Source organism: Drosophila melanogaster, chromosome 2L (assembly GCF_000001215.4).
Source record: "Drosophila melanogaster chromosome 2L".
NCBI classification, from domain to species: domain Eukaryota; kingdom Metazoa; phylum Arthropoda; class Insecta; order Diptera; family Drosophilidae; genus Drosophila; species Drosophila melanogaster.
Window position 1 is genome coordinate 21,632 of NT_033779.5, and position 24,045 is coordinate 45,676.

General features: G+C 41.2%; 2 protein-coding genes and 1 non-coding gene across 10 annotated transcripts in view, besides 2 other annotated features; 1 reads left to right on the forward strand and 2 right to left on the reverse strand.

Moving 5' to 3' along the window:
• Positions 1-191: 191 nt before the first annotated feature.
• On the reverse strand, positions 192-3,524 carry Ir21a (Ionotropic receptor 21a). Its single transcript, NM_001103573.2, has 5 exons — positions 3,116-3,524; positions 2,298-2,579; positions 1,363-2,242; positions 1,112-1,304; positions 192-1,056 (listed from the first exon to the last, which is right to left on the reverse strand). The coding sequence occupies exons 1-5, from the start codon at positions 3,518-3,520 to the stop codon at positions 288-290; spliced, it is 2,529 nt and encodes an 842-aa protein (NP_001097043.1). The 5' UTR covers positions 3,521-3,524; the 3' UTR covers positions 192-287.
• Positions 321-2,606, forward strand: asRNA:CR43609 (antisense RNA:CR43609). The gene is made up of 2 exons (NR_047865.1): positions 321-1,310; positions 1,367-2,606.
• Positions 2,605-2,831: a mobile genetic element.
• Positions 3,525-3,770: 246 nt separating the features above from the next.
• Positions 3,771-24,045, reverse strand: part of Cda5 (Chitin deacetylase-like 5) — a 40,003-nt gene continuing 19,728 nt past the window's right edge. Inside the window, exons 3-14 of one of the 8 annotated variants that reach the window (NM_001258877.2) lie at positions 17,670-18,226; positions 16,904-17,100; positions 14,115-16,667; positions 13,089-13,281; positions 12,927-12,973; positions 12,214-12,657; positions 7,351-7,437; positions 7,102-7,295; positions 6,384-6,609; positions 5,422-5,859; positions 5,135-5,333; positions 3,771-5,057 (exon numbers count right to left, since the gene is read on the reverse strand). In NM_001258877.2, the coding sequence (NP_001245806.1) occupies positions 4,890-5,057; positions 5,135-5,333; positions 5,422-5,859; positions 6,384-6,609; positions 7,102-7,295; positions 7,351-7,437; positions 12,214-12,657; positions 12,927-12,973; positions 13,089-13,281; positions 14,115-16,667; positions 16,904-17,100; positions 17,670-18,226 (5,303 nt within the window). In that variant the 3' untranslated portion in view covers positions 3,771-4,889. Of the gene's footprint in view, positions 5,058-5,134; positions 5,334-5,421; positions 5,860-6,383; positions 6,610-6,779; positions 7,009-7,101; positions 7,296-7,350; positions 7,438-8,762; positions 11,640-12,213; positions 12,658-12,926; positions 12,974-13,088; positions 13,582-14,114; positions 16,668-16,903; positions 17,101-17,669; positions 18,227-24,045 lie in introns of all 8 variants that reach the window. The other 7 variants (NM_164354.3, NM_001103574.3, NM_001103575.2 and 4 more) reach the window with 7 other exon arrangements.
• Positions 5,899-6,157: a mobile genetic element.

A 24,045-nucleotide genomic window follows, 5' to 3' on the forward strand; every position in this document is an offset into this window, starting at 1 on the left:
TTTTCGGAACGATCGATGTTTTACCATAACCTGCTATATAAATTGTGAACCACTTTCTTAACACAAAACTAGATGTGCTTCATTTATAACGCAATGTTGTGATTTGTGGGCAGTGTGACCATGTCCAATCCGCTTTCAAGTAAAACCATATATTGCCACAAACTTTCCCATACAAAATACCAAACAACTGTAAAATTTGTTGTTGCATCAAACTTTTTATTTCAATACATATAATTTCATGTGCACTAAAGTGATTATTTTGTATTTGCATTTAAAAATTTCTGTGATTAATTGTCAATACGGAATGTATGTGAGGAAGGATTGCCGTCGTTATCCATCTGGTCCATAAATTCGTCTAAACGCTGCAGAGATTCAAGAGCTTCCCGAGATTCTTCGTCTTCAATATTATTTAATTTTGCAGAACTGTTTGGAAACTCAGTGTGGACGATGTCTAGCTGACCATGATCTGTTTCAGGTGCCCCGTAGCTTCCGTATATTTCCCGAAGCGTTGCGCGGGTAAGATTTAACTCGCGCATTCCAAAACTCATTTTTTGAGCAACCTCAGCAGCCTCGCGTCTATTGGCCTTTCGCTTATCATGGGAAAGTTGCTCGGCATTAGTGCGAAGCATTGACCCACTTGACGCCGACGACCAAGAGGAGGCGGCCGACTTGCGGGAGCGCTTGATTATTTGGCGGCACTTGTTGGTAATCCCACCGACGATCTCGGATACCAGGGCTGTGGCTCCTAGAAAGTAGCCCAGTGCCATGAGCAGGAACATTCCTTCTGTGTCCGCTGTAGTCAATTGGCGCTCTTCCTGAATTATTTCGCGTAAGGAATTCGAAGAACTTGCCTGGAGCAGGCGTCCTGAAGATGATCGCTGCATGACCCAGCTTACCTCGTTATTGATTTTTGCAATAAGACCACTTTGCTGGGCAAGTAATATCATCGAGTCGATTTTGATTTTATACACTGACTCTCGGGGAAACAGAAATCCTATTTGGAAAAGAGCAAAACACTCTTCACTCAAATGAAGCGCCGATCGGCGGGAAATATTTCTAAAAGAGGATATCGTTTACGGTGGGAAGATTAAAAATAAAGGATCGATCTTACTCATCTGAAAAATTTGACTGCACCAGGTATTCGAGCTGAGCCTTTGAGCCAAGAAAGGCATAGTTCCAAAAGAAGCTCTGGGTAACGTTGCCAATGCCCTCATCTACGGACCCGACAAACTCCATTTTCTTGTACAATCTAGACGTCGGTATATGGGTCGAGTTCTGGAACCAGGTCTCCCAGCCACCATTGTCTTTAAGTAAGAAGCCCAAATATTATATACAAATGTAGCGAGCCTAACCTTTTCTTACTCAGGGTTCCAACGCGAAAGAACAATCCCAGCAGATCCAACACAGAGTCAACGGTGTCCGGAAAAGCTGGCAACGTTACGAATGCTATGATGGAACCTGTGTAGCAAGATGTAATGATAATTGTAAAGAGCCAATATGCTCCAATTAGAAGGCGTGTGGAATTTTTCCGCGTGTTGCTCCACGAGTATTTTCCGGTGAAGGAGAAAGCGTTTGTGAACATGCCAAATACATACCAGAACATGTTTTCTACCTCACCCCAATTACCCATTAAATGGCTAAGTGTCAAACGGTCGGTAAAAACTATCGGAAATATTCCACCGAGGTAAACGCAAATCAGAGCGACCCAGACTGGCCATTGGAACGGTCCCATTATGGCTCTGTATTTCGGCAGCGCCTTCGATGCAAGTGTTATGAAAGCTGCACAATCGGGTGAGTGCCCCACCGACATGGCTGAGTCCATCAGCCGTTCCTGTGTTATATATATACCGGACATACCAATGTCTACTGTTCTTTCTATAATCTGTTCCTGGATGGTGTCTACTACCCCGCGCGTATTCGACCGTGTTGGGGTCTCAGTGATATCTATCGAAAAGTTTAGCCGCTTAGATATCATTGTCAGCAGACGAAATTCAACTCCGTCCCAACGCAACTGGCCCATTCCTGAGGAATCTAAAGTGCGAATTCGAAAAATAAACGGCGGCTGATTTGCGGCTGAAATTTGAAATCTGTGTCCCGCAAACCCAAATTGAAACTTCGATGGGAAAAGATTTATATGTGGACGTGACAAAGCTCCCTTTATCCAGCTGGTTAGCACTACCGGAGTGTTTGAGCCAAGTCCATCTGCATAGAGCTTGTGGGTGTAGAGTACGTATGGGCGCTCCTGTGTGAAGCGCATTATTTGTTACAAAAACGTATCCCTATTAAGCAATACTCACGCGCATCGGGTCAGCCATGAGCGATTCCCCAATAACTAGTAAATTTACAATGTTTGAGGATAGCTCCGAAGACAAAAAATCACGAAGTCTCCATTGGGTGGACCTTGAGACAAGAACTACACGACTTTCAGTTTGCGGGCCTAAAATCTTTCGCGTCATTAATGGGTCCGAAAGGAAAAGAATGTAGCTTTTGCAATTGCAATCTATATGGCTCGTAAAACGTTTATTTTTTGCTTCGTAGTCTGCATTGATTTCCCCGTGGTAGAAAGTAATAGGAATAGTCTGAAAAGTAAATAAAATTGTATTCATACCCGTTATTCGTAGAGTAAAAGGGTATACGAGATTCTTTAAAATAAATGTTACAAGTACAAGGGAGCGTTTTCGACTATGTAAAGTATATACATTCTACATACATATTGATTCTATAAGGATCAATAGCCAAGTCGATATGGTCCGTATGAACGTCGAAATCCCAGGAACTATAAAAGCTAGAAATTTGAGATTAAGCACTCACATTCCAAAAACAAAGACGCAGCGAATGTTTGTTAAATGATGTAACTAATGATTTTATGCTATATAATTTTGATATATCTGCGAGAACCTATTTAAACACGATTACTAACGAATGTCTGTTGCTTATACGGATACGATATGGCCTGATATGGCTATCGCCCAGTTCAGGTCCATAAGGTGTACAGATTACATGTAAATACCTATATTGATAAAAAATGTAGTGAACTCATTATATAACCTTAGTTTGATATTTTAAATGCAATGTTCTTATGTATTAGTGCACTAAAGGCTTCTTTCGAGCTTACCTTGAACAAATTCTCTAGAATTAATCCGTCAGATTTTTCCACAAAGCTATCATAATATATGACCGGTGGGCATTTATTGAGGTACTCTTGGGCAATTTTGTTAACCAACCCAACCAATGAGTTAGTCTGCTCGAAGTTATAGGAATTTACGTGAAACTTACTGGCCAAAAGTTCACCTCGTGGCCTTGGATTGCCTTGAAATGTAGGGACAATACGGCGTTTTTGACGGAACTCGTTTTCATTATTACCATCGCACATTCCCACACCAAAAATTTCTTTGTTTAATTGATAATGGTTGATAAGCCGTCGGCTAATACACTTCTCTTGATAACTAGCGGATCTATCCCCTTCAATTGAAAAGGCTTGCGCGGTAAATAAGACCAGAGCTACCCAATAATATGACATATCGAGCGCAAGTTTGGAGTTCGATGTGTTTTCAGCTGTGAGCCTTTTCCCCTTTTATACCCCTATATAGATTGAAAGCTTGCACGCTAGGGTTCATCACCTCCATAATTATATAGGGTTTATTATCGTGGTTAATGCAAGAACGGTAATTGTAACACCTGCAGCAAATATTTCATGTCGGTACAATCAGAATCAGACTTTTTTTTTGCTGTATTTAGAAATATTCCAATGTTGAAAAATAATAAAAATTGTAATATTTCATTTTATTGTTACATTTATATTGTTACAAAATCTAGCATAAAATATTTAATTCACTCGCATTTCTATTTTTTTTATTTTGCGCCTGCTCTTTAAGTTTAAATTATATTTTTTGCGTGCCCTTATTAGTTATCCCGCTTGCACTATTTAATCACCATGTCTAATTATTGGATGTGGAATCCTCGTAATACTTTCGCATATTATTGAATGGTTCACGGCAGGCGTGCATGTCGTTTCATTTAACTAAATTAAATAATTTAATTTGCAGAGACCGTCTCAATTCTGGGAATCAACTTATTTACCCTTTTTCGCGTTTTTTATTCTCTTCAATTGACTGCCTTTGCGTATCCATTAGTTAGGACTAAGGCTATAAAGTTTTTGTTAAACTTTTTAAAGATTTTAATTTAAAAAATAATACATTACGACTAAACAAATTTAGCGCTCATTATTTTTAGACTCACACCAATAAAATAACTTAAACTTGAAACCGCACTGGTTAATCTTAATGCACCCAAACCCAATACCAATTTGGCTTTGACAATATTTTCATTAAAAATACGCAGTTTAAGTGGGAAAAAGGAGGCTTGAGCCAATCTAATAATACATAAATTCAGCTGTATCTCTTTATCACATGTAAACAAAAAATTATATTAGCCTAATACCTAAATGCGTTCTTGGTGTGTGGACTTGATGCATCCAAATCATACTTGTAATTTTATTATTTTCAAAGACTCGGTGCACCAATTACGCCTTTTATTAGTACTTATTAAAATAGGGTTCTATGCCTAATTGATTTCCGTTTACAAGGGTCGTGCAGCGATTGCGTGCTCAATGTATCGTAAATATCTATAGGAATATACAGAATGGTATGGAGTATGCAAAAGGGAATAAATAATTTGTATTAACATGCTGCAAAAATGTAACTAGGCTCCTTTTAAAGAATTAGCTAAAATGACGAAATTGTTAGAAAACATTTTAACGAGTGAACTCCGTATTTTGAGCTCAAATGTTTATCGCTTTTATATTTCAGTATCTTGGATTGTCAGGTGTCCCTTTTGCCTATTGATGGTCCATCCGCAAATGGTCAACGCGAGACTATTGATTTCCAGTCTTACGCTGCCGGCTCTTCAACTTCATTATCGATTCGGGAAGATCGAATTCCAGATTTTCCAGTCCAGGGGTAAATGTCGGGGCATGGTTGACACGTTTTCATGTACCGGACGCCGGACTTGTGCCACAAATTACACACTTTTGGGTTGTTGCAGCGTTTGGGCCGATCCTTGTTGATATTCAATTGTTTTTTTTGGTTTTAATTGGTTTCCTGAACTAGATTGTTAATCAACTGTGTATACCTACCGAATAATCGCACTGAAATGGTTGGAATGAGTTTATGCGTGATATCGGTGTAGGGTCTCGCACCCATTGAAGCGCTTGCCAGTTGGTTATTATCCACACATCTTGCATTGCATTGATGGCATCAAGAAATTTAATAAAGCCCTCTTTGTGATGGGGCTGGGTAAACCATGCAGCGTGGTAAAACAAGCCAAATGGTGCTCTAAAATACATAGATGAAGAAATTAAATAAGCCATAGGGCCATTGTTTCAAATTTAAACCTAAATTAAGAGTTTCAGTAGAGGTTTACCTGTTTGTAGTGTAATGACGTTCAAAGTTCTTCATAATCATCTTTGTCACTCCATCTGCATCACTAGGGTTGGAACAGGCATCGCCCATAGAACAGCGGCCTCCGTTAAGGTCCTGCCACATGACCATAGGTACCTGCCACACCCCAGGATAGGAACGGGTCGGGCAAGGCGGAATCATGCAGTCGTGGAATATCTTGTAGTCAAGCGTGTAGGGCCAGGAGGGTGGTCGGTTTTCGTAGACAGGCATGGAAGAGTCGTAGGTGAAGTTTGAGTCGTACAGCATTTTGTACATTTTGTTTCCGCCCACCGACAGGAAAGGAGCACGCATGCCTCGAACATCCGACATCTTGACACCGCCGTACGCAGCAAGGATCTCACGCTGTCCGGCAATTTCACGAGTCCACTTCTTCTGGGAGAACTGCTCGCCAAAGCTGTGACTGTAGATCAATGCCTTTATAGTTATTTCTATTGTTAGCAAGTGAGAACGCTATAGTCAATTTACTCGACTATTAGATACCCGGTGTTGAGATAGTGGAAGTACAAACGGAACGTTTTGTAAAATCAAAAATTAAGTCAAGAAATCTTTCAAAGCGATGGGCATGACTGTTTTCGGCTGTTTAAGAGTCTAAGAGTGGGCGTGTCCATCTTCTGAATAAATTCATGTTTAGTCTTAGCTTTAGAGCTTTTATATTTATTAAGATTCGACGTTCATACGGACTATTAGAGAGACAGACGAGCTAGTGGTAAACGGTCCCTTCCACATGTTACACTCTTTCCAAAGGACAGGTATATAAATAAGTGTTATTTTTTGTAAACAAAGCGATTTGGGTTTATTCTGTGTGAGATTTGTTATGAGAGGTGATTGACTACATATGTAAGTACCGTGATTCGGCGATACCTCTACTAGTTGACTTTATTGTGTATTTCATTGTCGGGTCAAAAACTTGTTCCATCTACTTACGAAACTGTATGCGAAGCCATTTCATGTCCATCGGCGTAAAGATTCTGCACTTGACTGTAGTCAGTCCACTCGTGGGAAACGTAAAAAGTGGCTGTGATGGGACAGCCGTTTGGATTGACGCGACCTTTTTCAAAAAGATCCGTGTACAACTGCTTGTTTAGGTCATTAACGGAATCGTCAAAGGTCAAGAGAACGATCTGAGGGATGCTTTCAACAGGTAGCTCGCCTAACAATGTAGATGAAATGTGGGTGAAAAAAGTAAGAAAATCATAGCAGATGGATATAGAACGAGTAACCATTTTAGCCAAGAACAAGATACCGATGTGGACTGTGATCAAGAGGCGCTTTAGGAGAATGAGACCCTCGAAAATGGCAACACGGTTTAACGCAACTTACGAAACGGTGTGGGAGGCCATTTCATGCCCTTGCGAGTACAAATCCTGTACCATGACGTAGTCCGTCCACTCGTGTGATAGGTAAAAAGTTCCGCGCCAAGAACAACCGTTGGGATTTTTCCGCGACTTATTATTAAAGAGTTCCTCGTAAAGATCAATATTAATGGTATTGACGGCATCATCGAACGTCATAAGTACGAATTGCGGGGTCTCTGAGGCGTTTAATCCGCCTACACATTGGTTTGCATTATTGTTATTATTTAGCATAAGGGCTATTGTTTCTGCACTAAAATCGTGATCTACCTAACTGGGCGTGTACTTACCAGGAATATCTCTTCCTCCGCAATAGCAGTCAGGCAAAAGGCATACGTCCTTTCGGCATTTGGCTGCCGTTTTATCTGGCATAGGCTGTGGGTAAATAGGGTCAGGGCGGGACGGTGGGTAACGGTATATATCCACAAACTCTTGAGCCTTTGATACAATTGTTCCCGATGGCTTAAGTGTTGGCCGCGTTCGTCTTAAAAAATTTTACGTTATCTTACTGCGCAACAAAATATTAGACGATTCCTTACGGAGGATGAGTTCCGCGGTTGGGCGTGGATATCACGTCTCGATCCTGATTACTGTACATGGCACTGCCCCGGTTCCTGTTGTTGTTTCTAGATGAGGTTTGTCGATATAGTTGTTTATGAAAAGGTTTGAGTTGGTAGGGTCATAGCTTCTCTACTCAAATATAATTTAATTTAAATGGCATTTACTAATTTGTGCTGCACAAATACACAAGAGATACTAAGGAACGCAAGATTAACTGTTTGAATGGTATATGTTGGTTAGTAATCATTACAAACTTTTAATTTTAACTTTTTATCACCTTCACCGACAAAAGCAACATAATATAATAGCCCAATTCATTAACTTTTTTCTATAGTGAGAACCAAAAAGTTTTATAGCATACTAATGTGTTTCGTTTTAAACGACAATACAGACTGAGAAAATACAAATAATTGTATTATTTATGCGTAAAGACTTCATGAGCAATCATTCACAATAAGTTGCACAAATAGTCTGATTTATTTATTGTTGAAGTTTTTAATCTAAGCAGTAGAGATTTATACTTAAAGACAATTGCGTAGACTATCTAGAGGATTTACTATGGGGTCTAAATATTATTTTCTTGTAACAACACACAAGCGTGTACCAAATTTATGCTCGGTAAAATGTGCGAAAAATTTGATTTAGTTTTGTTTGCCTTTTATCGGTGTCGTATATGAAAATGTTTCAATTAATTTGTTTATTCCGTTTTTTATATATGATCTATATATCCATTTTGCATACAAATTAAAAATGTAAACTAAAAAATATGAATTTCTTTAATATTTAACTTATTGGTTATTGATGACATTTAAAAATTTGGAAAACCAATTGACGTGAATATAGAATAAAAAAATTTTGTAGGGATATACTTAACTATCCACCACCGCTAGGAATATAACGATAACCAGCGATCGGTTGACGGAATTTTATAATGACAACTTTCTACAATTTATTTACTAAAGTATTTGCAACATTTTAACCAGCAGTTAAATTGTAGTAAGAACTTGTGTGCTTTGCATAATGTCACCGAGTAATTTTCTGTAAAATAGAACACTACTTTGAATATTTACATATAAGTACATTAATCAAACACTGTTCAATAGGTATTGGGTTTCAAGCAAAGAAAACTGTTGACAGGATGAAGTCAACAATCAACACCAACCAAATGGAAGAGTTACTATAAATATGTAATTAGAGGTGGGTAGATGGGGGTGGTATGAGAGACTAGAGAAAGCTTGAAAACAGTATAATAAAAACAGTACAGTGTTGGGGCTTGGTTTGTTGTGTACAAAACGAAATTACGGTGATTCTAATAAAGGAATAAAGAGAGCAATAAGATAGTAGATCGACTGAACTTAGAAGCAAGATTGCTTGATACGGGTATCTATACCTTGAAGAGATTTCGTTGCATTTGGCGTTTAGTGTGCTATCGGAGCACTTCACAGAGGCTGAGGCTGCGGGCCCATTATGGTTGATGCTGCTCTTTTGGAGTTGGTGATTTTTATTGTTGGTAGCGAAGCCGATTTGAAACTTTTGGGTTTTACCCGCTGACACTGGTGGCTGATAGGTTGAGGTGCTAGGGCCTAGGGCAGCGGCAGCAATCGACGACTTAATATCATTATTCACCCTCGAAGCGCGCGCAGTGTGCGGTGCAAATGAGGAGGGTGTAGCTGTACCGGTGGGAATAGTGGGGACAGTAGTTAGAGAAACTGGAGGGGTTTTGAGGGTTCTAGGGGTACTAAAATCAGGAGTGCTTGACGTTGTTCTTTCTGTTAAAGTGGAATTAGCGGTCAAGATGTTAAGAGACGGTAAAACGGATACTCCCTTGATTCGGATTGGAAATAGTGTGGCAATAGGCGTGGTATCAGGATGCAACGTAGTCGTGCTAGATTTTAAAGTGGTCGTTGCTGGCCGGTCGTTGGGCAAGTACAGTTTCTTGATTTCACCGATAGCGGACCTTAATTCGGGGAGTGAATACTCATTAACGAATTGGGAATTGGCACTCTCATCGCTTTTGCTGTTGCTGTCACTGCCGGAAAGAAATTGCCTCAGTTGATCAAGGACGTTGGCGGATCTGAACTTCTGTGACGACCCGTTAGGCGATGTTATGTAGCCGGAGTTTTGAAGACTATCTGCTAGAGTGTGCTCCGCCGTTTGCTGTCGGTATTTGTTAGAGTAAAGGAACTTGACAGTTGGACGTTCTGTTATTGCCACCACGTGTTCGGTGGAGCTGTAATCTATTGCAGTTTCTTTTTCATTAATGCCATTTTGATAACTGTCCTCCAAAGGCTTGCTTATTAACGCCTCGGCTCTTGGCTCGTCCGAAACGCTGGCTTCATTTTCGATTGCTTTATGTTTAAGCGACTTGCTTAGTATATTTTGGGAGCCAAAGGCGAGATCTCTGGCGTGCAATGTGCCCTTTATTTCCCTATACTTTTCATGTGGCATTGCTGTTGGCCCACCTAACAAAGACCTCTGATTGCCGATCACTTGTACTCGTTGGGGCTTGGTTTTAGGCAGCGGAATGGGATCATATCCGCGGAGCAATCTAAGCTTGGGTGCATAAGTCGTGGGCTCGTCCCCGCTGTCCCCGAGACTGTTTAAAGTGGCCGCCGTGTATCGAGAGCGCCCACGCGCAGGCTTTGGGGACTGTGATATTTGGATGGCAGAGGAAGCGATTATGGCAGAAACGGTTGTTGAATCTTCAGTCGACGTTATTCCTAGGGGAGGTGGTCTCATGGTAGTAGTTGTTGTAGTCGTGGTAGTGGTTCGCAGCATACTTGGGGCAGGACGCTGAGGACTGAATGTGCTTAGTATAGCGTCGCTGACACTAAAGTTGCGAGCGTTTCCTGTCTCCATTGTGGCCAAAACATCTTTACTAGAGTTTCTAACAGACGCCATCATAAAAAGATTCTTTCGTGATTTTGCCGTAGTCTGGAGGAACTCCGGAAAGGCAGGAGAATTTGTGTAGCGGGGTCTGGTTGTAGTCCGTAGTTGGTGATGGTGGTGCTGGCGATCTTCATGAAGCAAGTTCTCAAGGCTTTTGAACGGTGAGACAAAATGCATAGCAGGGTTGGCTGTTACTCGATTTGGACTTTCCTTGAAATAATTGGAACGGGGCAAATAACCTGCCCTTGGTAGAAAATTCTGTTCTCGGCTGGGCTGCGCCGCAGATTTTGATGCTGTAATGGCCCTGGTAGTGCTGCTAGACTCAGCTACATCTTTAGAAGTTGTAGGAGGAGATGTAGTTGTAGTAACGCTAGTAGATGTGATGAAAGTTGCGACTGTTGGTCTATGAAGTGCTTGTTGAATGATGGGCCTTCCACTACGCCAAATGAGAAGTGGTGGAGCGTAAGTTGTAGGTTTGATGTCGACGAACTTCTGAAATAAGTCCGCCAGTGTTGTTGAGCTAGTTGTGGTTGTGCTTGTGGAAAAACTTTTCGTCTTTGCGATCATTGGCTCCACATGCAAACTAAAACCTTTTGATCCACTTTGAAGACTATATTGTAGGGGCTTACTTGGCCTGGTTGTGCTTGTGCTTTCCATTTCTTCCGTTGGTGCTCGCATTCCACCCTTTGTGGGAACTTTAAAACTTTGTGGAGGTACATCAGAATCTACGTACTTCTGAAAACGTTTGGGCTCTGGTTCTGTGTTCGGTGAGCTCGACTCAAACGAGTTGTCCTTGTCTCGAAAAGGAATATCCTTGTTAACAAGATTATCTGGCACTTCATTCAGCCGAATGCCACTCGGGCTTGTACCATACGCTGCGGCATTAATAAAATCTAGGAACTTTGACGATGTGGTCGTTTCAAAGGAGCGACTCTTTGGCGGATCAACCGTCTGATTAATTGTATGACTCTTGTCAAAGGCACTGTCAACGTTGTCCGGGCTGCTATTACTGGAGTTGTCCTTTACCAAGGGCCTTTGCGTGGTGGTGGGCGGGGGAATTAGGGAAATAATTTGACCGGAAACTTGGTCAGGAACTGATTCCAAACTTGTGGACTGGTGGGGCGAGTTTGTAAGGTTTTGAGCTTGAGGGTAACCGGTAAAATTTATCCTAGGTTGACTGCTTGGCACTACTCTTGCCAACGACTTAGCAACTTGTTGTAGTTTCGATTGGAGAAAAGGATTTGAACTATAAGTAAGGTGATTAGGAAAAGGTGTGGAGCTGGTCGTGGTCATGTAAGATGTACTGGAAGCTTTTGTGGTTGTTTTTGACTTGTCAGGAATATGTTGTTTATATGGCTTATTTGCATGCGCTTTCGAGCTGTTGAAGAGACGTGTATTGGAATAAGTAATCACATAAGTGTTAGTAACTTATTTAAATACGTATAGAGTCGCCTATTTGCCTAGCCTTTTGGTTCTCAGATTTTTTAATTAATTTTGGTTTTTGGTTATCGTTTTCGGTTGGGCTGTAATCTGAGACAACTGCATTTAACGGATAGAAGCATGCTCATGCGTACCTATATTTCGAATCACCTAAACGTTATCTTATGAATAGTCATGCAATATATGTGAGTAAATAATCATATTAGAAAGATAAACAAAAACAAAATTAAGTAACAAAAGTGTCTAAACAGTCAGCATAGCTTTTGATCCCTGTCACGACGCAAAAAAGTGTGTAACTTTGCTGACGCTGTATATATCATTACATTGCTATAAGGGTGTAACTGTGTGATAGCCAAAATTTTAAGCTGCAAATGGTTTGTAAATATGATATATTACAAGCTTCATGAAAATCGGTTTATGACTGATCCGCGATTACGTTGAAAGGCGACTGGCAGAGATACTTTTGTTCAGATGTTTTTTCAGGTAGCGATTCCAATGAATAGGTAAAATACCTTGCAAGTTTTGTTGTTGTCGTTGGAGGAAATGTGGATGTGGTTGTTATTGTTGAGGACTTTGTAAACGTAACAGCATGTGTTGTGGTGTTGGAACTCCTTGCATGGCTTCCGTTATGTGGCGGCGTCGATTTCGTTTTTTGCGATCGTGTTGGTGGAGTTCCGGTGGTCTTGTCGGTATGGCCCACAACATTGGCAATTAGGTCAAAGTCTTCCGTACCGGTATGGGGCCTTGACTTGACTTCGGTTAGTAAACGGTCCCTCTGGTCATAGTCTTCTATCGACCCATAGCCGTAGTCGCTAGACCCGCCCTTCGGAGCATAGGCTGTGGTCAGCGTTTCGTAGTATGTGAGTACTTCCGGTTGAGATGCTGGCGTTGTTAGAGTGAGTGTGCTCGAGTGGCTGGCTCGGGTATCCAGTTTTTGTATGGCCACATGTTCTGCCCTGATAGATAAATGTATTGTGGTTTGGTGTATACGTATTGGCTTGGTGGTTGTGTAAAAATTTTGATGCATGTGTAGTGAGAATATGAAGTTTTACACTTGTTAGGGTTCTAACTAGTTTTGCGGGATACTTCTTATTGCAGGAACTTTTCATGCTTGCAAGGCTGACTGTTTTTCTGGGATTGAGTTTTTTCGTGGATGATCTCTTTTAAAATGCTTTTTAAATTAACGAATGCCGTGGCTTCAAAGCATTTAAATGGAATTACTTACCTTTGAGGAGTACGTGTTGGATGATCGTACGCATTATCCTGTTCAATCTAAAATTATGGGTAAACATAAAATTCGTAGTATTTAAATATATATATAGTTTGTGAAAAGAAACGGTATTTAAAAGTTACAATATGAGAAATACTAATATAGATTTTTCTGTACCTGGCTATTAATATCCTCATCGTAGTCTGTATTGTACGCTGGCTGGTTTTCGTAAGAGGGGGGCTTCGGAGTGGCGGGAAGCTCTAAGGGGCGGTAGGTTGGGTGGGCCTGCTGTTGGCGCACTGCCGACTGATACTGCGGCGTAGGTGTTTTCTGCTGCTCCTGTGACTGTTGCTGATGGTACTCTATATCCCTATATAAATCGATATCGTCGTCGTAAACCGAATAATAGGATGTGTCATATGAATGTGTTGGGGCTTGTGCCTGCTGCTGATGTTGTTCTTGTGGTTGCGCTTGTTGGAATGGTGTTGGTTGTGGCTGTTGTTGTTGGTTTTGCTGCTGTGGTTGGTAGCTGCCCCCATGATTAAATGTAGATGCATTGTAGTAGTTACGATTGGGCTCTGACTGTTGCGGCGGGGCTGCTGACGTGGGCTGTACAAATATATTAGCGGGTTGCGGTGTCCCTAGCGATGACGGTGAAGGCGACTCAACTCTGTTCAAGTTGTTGTTTTTGTTGTTGATGGTTTGTGAGAGTAGAGTTGTCGAATAAATAGCAAAAATTATATACATTGCCAAAAATTCAAAAAATGTTATAGGGTACATTAATGAGAGACATGTGGTTTTTATAAATAGGAAAGATAAAAGTAAAATAAGATTTTAAGAAAATTTCTACAAATTTTACAAAATAATAAGTACAAAAGATGGATGAAAAGATTGAAGCGATTAGCACAAGAAATTAGCTGGGGTTAGCGTTAAAATTATGGTTATAGTTAAAGGAGCCCAGTCCAGAACATTTGTTTAGTCAACTGTACAGCTTGATAATTTCGTTACGTGAATTGCTTAGTAGTGGGTCTTATCGTATACGTATAAACGGTGTTGCCGCCGAGTTGGGCGGAGCGGTGTAGAATATATGGTATATTTACATAGAGGAGCACTTGGTTTCTGTATTCACTAAATTCTTGTGTATCTGTGTAGCGGCATTATAGAATTCAACAATCAGAGATTTGTCTCGGCTCATATAGCTACCTGTGTCTTTCTGGACTTGAGCCGGCATGTATTGAGTTTAGAGGAATGCCGCCCGGGTTGCTCTGCTTGCTTGAGTTTAAGACAACGGTATTGCTTTCGGTATGATTATTTATTTCCTTTTGTTCTTGGACTGGTGACGTCGTATTCCATTTTTGTTGTCCTCGTATGCGTGGTCGGATAGTTGTATAACGCACTCGAGTTGACTGCTGTTCTGTACTGGAGGCGATAGGCCTTGGATGGGAGGTTGGGCGCACACTGCGTGGAGTTGTGAGTATTTTGGTACTGGATTGTGGGGCGTTGGATTCCGGGAGCTTGGGCAGCCGTTGCTTTAGTTCTTGGAAAATGTCACTAGGAAAGCTTATAAATGAGGGCACGTCGGCCTCAGCAGCTGCTTGCTTCTCCTGGGTGAAGTTGGGAAACGGACGTCGGGTTGTTGTTGCCTCCAGAAACCCCGTCTGGAAATTGGCTGGACCTTTCCCTGGCGACTCAGTATTGGGTCTTACTGTAGCCAAATGTCGGCGGGGAGGGGCCATGGTCTCGGAGACTGGCATATAAGGAGGCATTTGAGACGGAGGCAATATGTCATCATCCTCTTCGTAATCCTCGTCATAATAGTCGACACTCTTGATGGTCGTGGTGGTTGGCATTCGTATTAAAGTGGTTGATGTGTTGTAGACGGTACTTTGGCTAGAGTTCCGCGAGTTGAGTTGATTCTGTATGCCCTTAATAAAATGTTCGTAGCCTTTCAGAATCCTCATTGTAGTCGGAGTGCTCTGCGTGGGGAGTGTCGGCTCAGGTCTTATGCGTTTTTTGTACGCTGGTGTGTTCGGCGTGATGTCTACCTGGGGGGTCGTAGCTGTGCTGTTCAAGGTGCTGGTACTCCCAGTTACGGGGCGACGATTAACCAGCGGATTGGGTAAATTTTTATTTCCGTTATCGTCAGTACTAAGATCTTTCAAATATTTGATCAACGGATTAACAGCCGGGTTGACACTGGCCAAATCGCTTTCCTTAAGATTGGCCATGAACTCGTTGATGTTAAACTGAAAGTTTGTCAGTTTTGACTTAGGCGTTGTAGTAAGCATATCCGCCAGCAGTGTTGCTGATGTGCTGACTGATTTAGTGAAAGTTTGGTAGGATTCTGGAATGGTGCTGTTGATGGCGTAGCTAATGCCTTCGGGAAATAGAGCAAATGGGGCTTGCTGCAGACGATTAGGTATTCTGTAGGTCAAATTTGGGGCAGAGACCACGTTAATACTCTGAGTCACATGCAGCGGCGTGACTGGGGGCCGAACTTTAACTGCAGAATGATCAATCTGGTTTGGCGGAGCTGTGCTAAACACACCCTTCATCTTCTGGTTAGCAACAATGTTGTACTGAAAGTAGTTGCTTTCCGTCGTGCTGTCATGTCCGTTAGAGGCAATACTATACTGGGATATCAACTTGCCGGGATAGTTGGGATTAAAGGAGGCTTGACCCGGTTTTTGGTTGTTGTAGAATCCGCCCATTGTGCTGTATTGACCATTTGATGTAACCTGTTGTGAGAGCTTGGACGGGTCTACTGGGGAGTAGTAAGTGGTGCTAATTGTGGGTACGGGTGTGACTGCTTGATTGGGTACCGGACTTATTGGCTGATTGTCCAGACGGAAGTACGCAAAGTTATCACTCTGGTGCTTGCGCTGTTCTTTTAGCTCCTTCAACTGTTGTATCAGATAAGGGAGCAGGTCGCCAGCGTTAGAATGGTGCTGTTTGCTGTTGGGCGAACGAGGACTAGTTTGAGCTGCACCGGCAGCTTCGTAGTAGCTACCTGCTATGGGACGAAAGTCATCCTCCAGCGGCGGGGGAGGCAACGAAAGATTGTAGCCGGTGTAAGCCAATTTGTGCTTTTTCTGAGAGAATGGCCCAGCAGAAGCCAATTGTTGTTGCTGATGCACGTATGAGTGGTAGCCGGGTAGATGATTATAGTTAGGGTTGCCGTATGGCTGTTGATTGTGGACAGGATTAGTATTGGGTGGTGTGAGGTATGGATTATAATTTCCAAAGCTGTATCCCGCTTGCTGAGAAACCTGTGGAAGAGGGGGTGCGTCAATGGCGCGGTAGTTTTGTCCCGGCCACTTCAGTGATGTATGTGAAATAGGTCGTAGCTGGCGTGGTCGTCTCTTCGACTCACCCGTGGCCACATCATCCTCGTCTTCATATCCTTCCATCAACTGGCTGTCTTCGCCAGGAATTTCTTTGTAGTCGAATTCCATTGCGTTCTCGCTCTTTAGCTGACGTATTTTGGAAGAGTATTTACACATCCTACCAATTGCCGGCGCACCATCGTTTAAGCGTTCTTGAGAACTGTATGAAATATTTGAAGTCTCAGTAGAAACAGAAAGCGCGGTAGGGCTAGTGCGCTCAAACACTACGCTTGAACAATTTGAGTCGTTGCGATTTTTTTCTTCTGAAACTTTCGTCGGCTGGGCACTAAGGTCGCGGCGTTTGCGTCGCCTACTTTCATCAAGTCGGTTGTAGGACAGTTCGTGAGTATGGTCGTCCTGCAGGCTTTCGCTGTTCGTGTACAGTGTTTTTTCCAAAAGCGTAAAGGTTGTCCGGGTTTAAGTCGGAGTGTAGATGTGTCGGTGTCGGGTGGTGCAAAAAGATAGCGCAGTATGCGTTGTATGAGAGAAAAGAGCATGTAACATAATGAGTTGCTTGGAATTTTGCTGGCATCAAAAAGTAGTGTCATCGATTAGAAAGCAACGATTGTGAGATCTGAGCTACTTGTGGCAGGAATAACAGCTTACCTATAGGCGGTTCCAAAAGCGTAAGATCCGATTTTTCCAGTTTGAGGAATAGAATTAATACTAGCTTGGTGAATAATACCATCGCGATCGCGTTGAACTTGACTAACGGTACTGGGTTGGCCTCGATACACTCTCTGCTGACGGTCGGACTCCTCTTCTTCCACAGGCGGCAATGATTCCTGCGCATCAGCATACAGCTAAATTACATAAAATATTTACATTTTATTTCGGTTTTAAAAGTTCATTTGTGTGAAAATTTTAAAATTAGAAATCACTAGATGGAAAGCTTACGTACCTACCAGGAAAGTGTGTGAAGTCGACTACTATGTACTATATATACACGAAGAAACAAAAATCTGCTGTTCGATATTAAGGAGTAATACAAAAATCGAAGGGTATCGTAAAAACTAACGAGAATGCATACCAACACTTAATAGTTTACGAGAAAAAGCGGCGAAAGCGTAATATTTGAAATATTGAAATTGTGGTTATGGGTCTGTAAAAAGAGCGCATCGATTGACACCTGAATCATATAATTATTCAAAAGATATTGTTCTAATTTTGATTTTTTTTTAAACATTCCCTCGCAAACATCGATTTTTTTTTGTTTTTTAATTTAATCACTGCAAGGGTATATAAACCTCGACTTGCTTAGTTCTTATATTATTTTTTTTTCAATTATATTATATGAATTCGGAGAATTGAAAGAATGATCCCCCAAAATAAATCCTCAGTTTGTCTTCGAATTCATGTTCTTTTGAGTTACCTTTGCAATGTCCTCCTGGGAGTCGATCAGCGGTTTTGGTTGACCACGCGACGTGATTACCGGGTTTGGTGACACTCGCAGCTCCGGTGGGGGAGGAGGTATATTCTGCACCTGCGCCTGTATTACCTGTGGTGGAGAACGATGGTACTGTGGCGGCACTGTGGCCGTCTTCTGTGTGCCACCCTGACTGCTGAAAGCGGCTCCAAAACGTACTCGGCTTGGCACGTGCTGTGCATGGGGTTCTCTTTGCCTCTGGACCTGGCTTTGTGCAAGGTTGCGCTCGGAGGATGTGTCCGCCAACTCGCAGCCGACGTTTCGCGGCCAGTCGCAGGTCTGCAGGTCGTGCGAGTACATCAAGCCGCCAGTGCAACTTTCAAGCAGCGCTCCTCCAAAGACGCACACGTAGTATTGGGTGCAATCCGATGGGTGCGGATAGTATCCGAACTCCTCAGGGCAGTCGAAGCTAGGGCCATTGGAAGTGTCGGTCTTGATGTTGGTCCCGAAGCTGCGGGAGCTGGTTACGCGCGAGGTTCGTTTGTTTTGTGCCTCTGTGGGTGCTAGAAAAAAGATTGTATTTAAATGAGTGTTTGGTTTTTTGGGAACACATTTTGGAATCACGAGAATCACGCAGGAATATAATGTCAATTGTTCACGTATTTTGACGATGTGGAAAAATACAAGTTATTCCTTGTGTAAGAGTCCATGTTACTTTTTCCCTTTTCACGTAATCATACAAAATATGACATTAAAGTACATATGACCAATGGCTTTTTTTGGTTGATGGTGTTATTTCCTCAGTCGTTGTAAAAGGCCTCTTACTTAGCTCAAGAATTTGGTACATTAAGTAGGTAAAACAAATTTATAGCGATGAAATAAATGGATCCTAAGGGACACAATATATGATTTTTGCGAGATAGTGTCAAGGCTTCAAGTAGGCATTTAGCTTTATTTACAATTGAGTTACCACGCTCCAAAAAGTCATCAAGTATGCATCTCCCTCTAGACCTCTGCTCTGATGTGAATACTTGCTACAGTCTGCTATATTGACGAATCCAATGATATATTAACATAAATATGTACGTTGGAGGTAGATATAAAAATCCAATCACGTGCCAATGGTTACTGACCATGCAAGAGAGCTAGACCTGCCAACAGCATTTGCTATTGTGCTCGTGGCGCTGTCGCTACCAATGCTAAGCAATCAGACAGTCTGCTCCACTGAACAATACCACTTTGTACGCTTCGTATTGTACTTCGAAGCCAGATCAAAAGCTATATCTTGAATCGAAGCAAGGCATGAAAGCTCTGTTGTAACGCAGCTCGCAGTAATTCGAACACAATCTTGACTGGTTTTGCTTGGCATTTGTTGCTTGTGTTCGCTTAATATTTATTACTTTATTGGTGTATCTAGGACTAATAATAGTCCTAATAATAACTTTGTACTGGAAACTCTTACCTTCAGGTAATGGAGAAAGATAGCTCATGTGATCACAGTTTTCTCTTTACCGTACCGCGCACCGAGCAAGAAAGACAGAATCAAAAGCCTGACAATTCCGACCATTGTTCGGCTTACTCTTTTTGTATGCTATGCTATATGCATATATACACGCGAACAACAAGCCATATACGTGGTTTGAAGATGAACTTGACTTTTATGTCAGTCGGAAGCAACACTTAAACATGGTACTAATGGCTCTTTCCCAAAGTACCGGCTCAAAAAACAAATTTAGATGAATAATAATTTTGCATATGATTGTTGCTTTGGAAATGCTGAGCTTTAAAAACCAATGAAGCTCTCCATTATTTGTTTGTTAAAGAAATAAAAGCCAACTCTGCATGCTTCTATGTTTTTGTCCAGAAAATACACAACCTTACATCGCGCGATAGCTTTCGTAGGTTTTACTTTTTCGTGCTCAAGGCGATAGTATATGTAAAACACAATTTTTTTTAATATTATACTGGGTGATGATACCCGGTGCGACTTAGATGTGTCACTGCTGCCTGGCCCAAAATAGTACGAGAAATAAGATGGCTTGAAAAAGCGGCATTTCAACATCGCCTCTAAAGCCATTAAATTGGTAACCGCCAATAGCATGGCCAAATTTAGACAAATGGCGCAAATCATTGCACTAATTGCCACCTCGTTTGGCAGCGTCAAATGGATCTTATTTATGCCATCCTCAATGAGCTGTTAGTCAACACTGCAGTTGGTAAAAGAGGTAGTTAGGTCAAATAACATTAAGCCTTTAAATAAATCTGTTCAATTACGTTACGTGGATAAAGTTGGAAGTCTTTTCAATATTTATTTTATTTCTTTCACTTCTAATTACTTATAAGTTGGTTAATAATATTAGTTTAGGTCAAGATGAATGTTGAAACTTTAATAACGGTCTTTGTTATATTCAGTTATATAGTCAGGGCCTGCTTGAGTGCCTTAATAAAATTTCCCTTTTTCGTGTTACGCGTTTGAACTTTTAATTACACGTAGCTTGTTGTTAAAGACTTCCATTTCACTGGGTCCGGTTCAAAATTAAACGCGCGCCGAGCACACCCGCCAGATAAAAATATAAATTACTCAGTGCAAAAGCGATCAATTCAATTGCTTGTTGCATTCCGACATTACTTTGATAATTAAACATAACCCATATGACCACAAACACAATATTTTCCTTTGCAGGCATACGTCAATGTTAGTCCGTACTGATCAGCATTTTATTATTGTGTTTCCGGTATATAAATATCATTCATGCTTTTTCTTCTCGGGTCAAACACATAAACCCAAACAAAAAGATATGGGTTCTCAAATGTAAAGAAATCATTTCGTGTTGTCAAAATAAACCAATTTTGACTTTACATTGCAGTAAAATCTCTGATATAGGAGGCTTCAGTTGTCTTAGATAGTAAGAAATAAAAGTGAATAGCAGCAGTGTGCCTAAAGAGAAACAAAACAGGAAATATCCACCTCTTTCTCTTGCCCCATGCCTCTTCTCCCGGGTACTTTTATTTTCGTAGCTGTGGGCAACATTCAAATACTAAGCGAAGCTCCGGCATGAAGTGCTTATGGACTGTTATGCAACTAGCCAATGGGCTTATGTTTCCACTCATACTCGAACAATCGAAAATATACTTTCTACTGTATCTCAACAGTGGCTTAGTTTACCTCCCAACAATTTTTTGGGGGAGAATGCTTCAGTTTTCAGTAAAAAGCTGTGTCGGCGGTTTTACGTATATACTACAAGCATAGCTAAGTTTATTTGTTTCGAAGTGAAGAGAGAGCGGCCCGGTAGTAGGACACTTGTGTGGATAATTTGAATTATTGTCTACGTATTAGAAACTGTCATTGTGAGTCTAGTTTTACCGCCTGACTTTGCCTATTGGTATTCAGTTAACTGCTTTAACTAAGATAAGGAGAATTTAATCGCTTATTATACCTGCGGGTTCTAACCGCTTCTAAAAGAATGAATGCCGAAAAGGGTGAGAATTCGCAACATACTGTGTTTTGGGCTGTTTTTTTTATAGACTTAGTCATATGCAACGGCCACCTGTACCATGTCAGAAAGCAGACACGAAAAAAAAAGACTTTGCTGGCACGCAGCATATTTGCAGTTGAGTGCAACAAGCCGTCCAGTATGTGCACTCGTTATGACTGGCAATATGACTCTTGTGGCACACGTTATTATCAACTGGGCAACTTTTTAAAATGGTAATTGGCAGCTAACTTTCAAAATTTTTTCGATATATAGTGTAGTCGTAAGAGCTTTCCGTTTTCCTCTAGACTGCTCTAAACTTCAGGTGTGTAAGATGGCTAATCGAACCAATGGCTGTTCTAAGGATTCCAAAATTATTTCTGGCCATAGTTTGCATTTGAGTTGCCCGAAAGTGAATGCTGGCCAAGCATTGGCGACAAAGACCTCAAGTAAACGGACCGAAAGTGGGTCAGACAGAGAATGTTGCATAACCATCAAATACACAACTCGCTGGTGAACGAGACATTCGTGCTTGCTCCACTGTGTGTGTAAGTATCTGAGATCTTTTTGCTAGAGGCCGTAGCTAGACCGACTGCAACGACAGCGACAACGCTACATTGTGGTACTAGCCTCACCACGCCCTCTTTAAATTTGATCACTTTCGCTTCGTGTAACTGCAACTACGATTTATGTGCTATGCAATGTCCGTCGTTCATGTGTCGCATTAGCAATAAGGCTACCATATCTTGTGTGCTCTACACTAGCTAGCCAACAACAATCCATACTGGAGACGGAACGGAGACTTCAAAATAAGTTTCCGAGCAGTGACTGTATCGAATCTATGTAGAGCACGGATTGGGTGCTACCCCAGACGGCAAAGCTGGAATTGCACCATAAATTGGAAACCGATTTTGATGTTGTAAAACGCTTCGAGGGCGAAAAACTGCTACTGCATGGTAGTCGCATTAAGTGCTACATAACGGCAGTGTAAAAAGTCTTAAATAATTATAAATTGGGTAATTCCACTAAAATCCGATTCGCAACTCCATTTGAATGATGACTATCTTGTTCCCCACAAGAAGCTAACCTCAACTCAGAACCCGTGCCTGTAAAGAGGTCATGGCCTATTCAATGCATTCAGCAAAAAAAAGGAAGCTAAAATTATAAAAGGGTTACAACAAATTGAAAGTCGAGTAACCATAAATTTTTGGCGAAACATCCAACCGAAAAGTAGTCAACACTGAAGAAGATTTACATCCTTTTAAATTTATGTACATATATTTATACCTATGCGGCGTTGTTATGGCATTTGCAGTGCAGCGCTGCCGGTATATGAATGCATGCTCCAGCGGATAACGGTTCGTTTAACTTCTTCGCAGGTCAAGGTACCAAGTAGATATGTACATATGTATGTATGTATATCAGATTGGCTCAAAAACAGTGTTTATTGAGCAGCAACCAATTTACGACTGGCATAGAGTCATACGGTCATAAGACCGTTGTGGCAATAACCATTTTCCTTTCTCTTTTAATTTAAATTAATTTGATAAGCACCAGGGCAACAGTAGACTGCAACAATGACCAGATCGGCCTGAACCACTAATCCAAGCCACAGACAGGTCGTTTACAGCGAAAATACTCGATGATGCCGGAAATATGTGCATAGTGTTGCCAGGCAGTCGTCTAGTTTTTACATTGCTTGCTTAGTATTTACAAAAGTACCAGCAGTCAAATATTTTTATTAATATATCTACATATTAAATTTGACATTTTTGTAGATCGATTTGTCGCATCGATTATTTTTTTTTATTTTATTCTTTTTATTTTATTCTCAAGAACAACATCATATTGCTGAATCTGGTAAATTAGTTCTTATTATATTCTGAATTAGTTAACACCTTGGTAATGCTTAACAGTCTGAACCTTGGCGAGCTTCTTGAACCCAAGGCAATCAGTTCAGTTTCAACTTTTCAGATGGGACTTCGATTTCCGCTTATTGTTTCACACTTCCGCTTTTCACAAACAATTGAAAAAAAAACCTTTATAGCTTATATGCATTTTTAGCTTTCAAACAATTGAAATGAGAGGATGATGCCAAATTTTACATTGCTCCAGCTGCCTTTGTGGGCTGCGCTCTTATTGTCACAGTGGCATTGGTGTGATGGTTCAAGCTACCAATGGCTTTCCGGTAGCCGAGATGCACTGAAAGTGAATAATTCCTCCTAATACATTTTTAAGCGCCATTACTTATTTGTAATTCAGTGCACCCGGAAAACACCAACTGCAGACACTCATAATATGGACATCGTCGTCTGGACATTAAAATCGTCCGCATTAAACAAAATAAGTATGTTGAATTTCACAAACACAATACCTAATTGAATTCCGAGCGTATTTACTAGGGCAGAAGGCTGTTAAGAATTAGCCAGTATGTGTTAACCGTAAAATAAGATATGAATATTGGGCTGTCGTAAAGCACATGTATTCTACTGCGATCCAATGGGATATATTTTCGCCAGGAATGTTGGTGGGTATCTTTTTGCAACCGTTAGCAATAATCTTTCTGAATGATAATACAGTTTGTTATTAACATTCCTGGACCGCAGTTCCCGGGTTTAAGTAATCGGGTAGAAATGAATTACAATATCAAATTCGCACGGTCGCATACTCGGTCCGCAGCATACAGTTTGTACCTGGGAACTCCCCGTCTTTGGTCTAGGGCGTATATAGCAGGCGCATTGTTTAGCAGCGGTGTTACTGATGGAAAACTCCATTTGCTTGTTTGAGAAATAAAATGGTTTGTATGCATTCAAAATTTAAATAAAAATGAACGCTATACGAACACGAAGTCCATCGTTGTGGCAAACAAACTTAGTCAACAAATTATAGCAACAAAACCCAAGGATAGC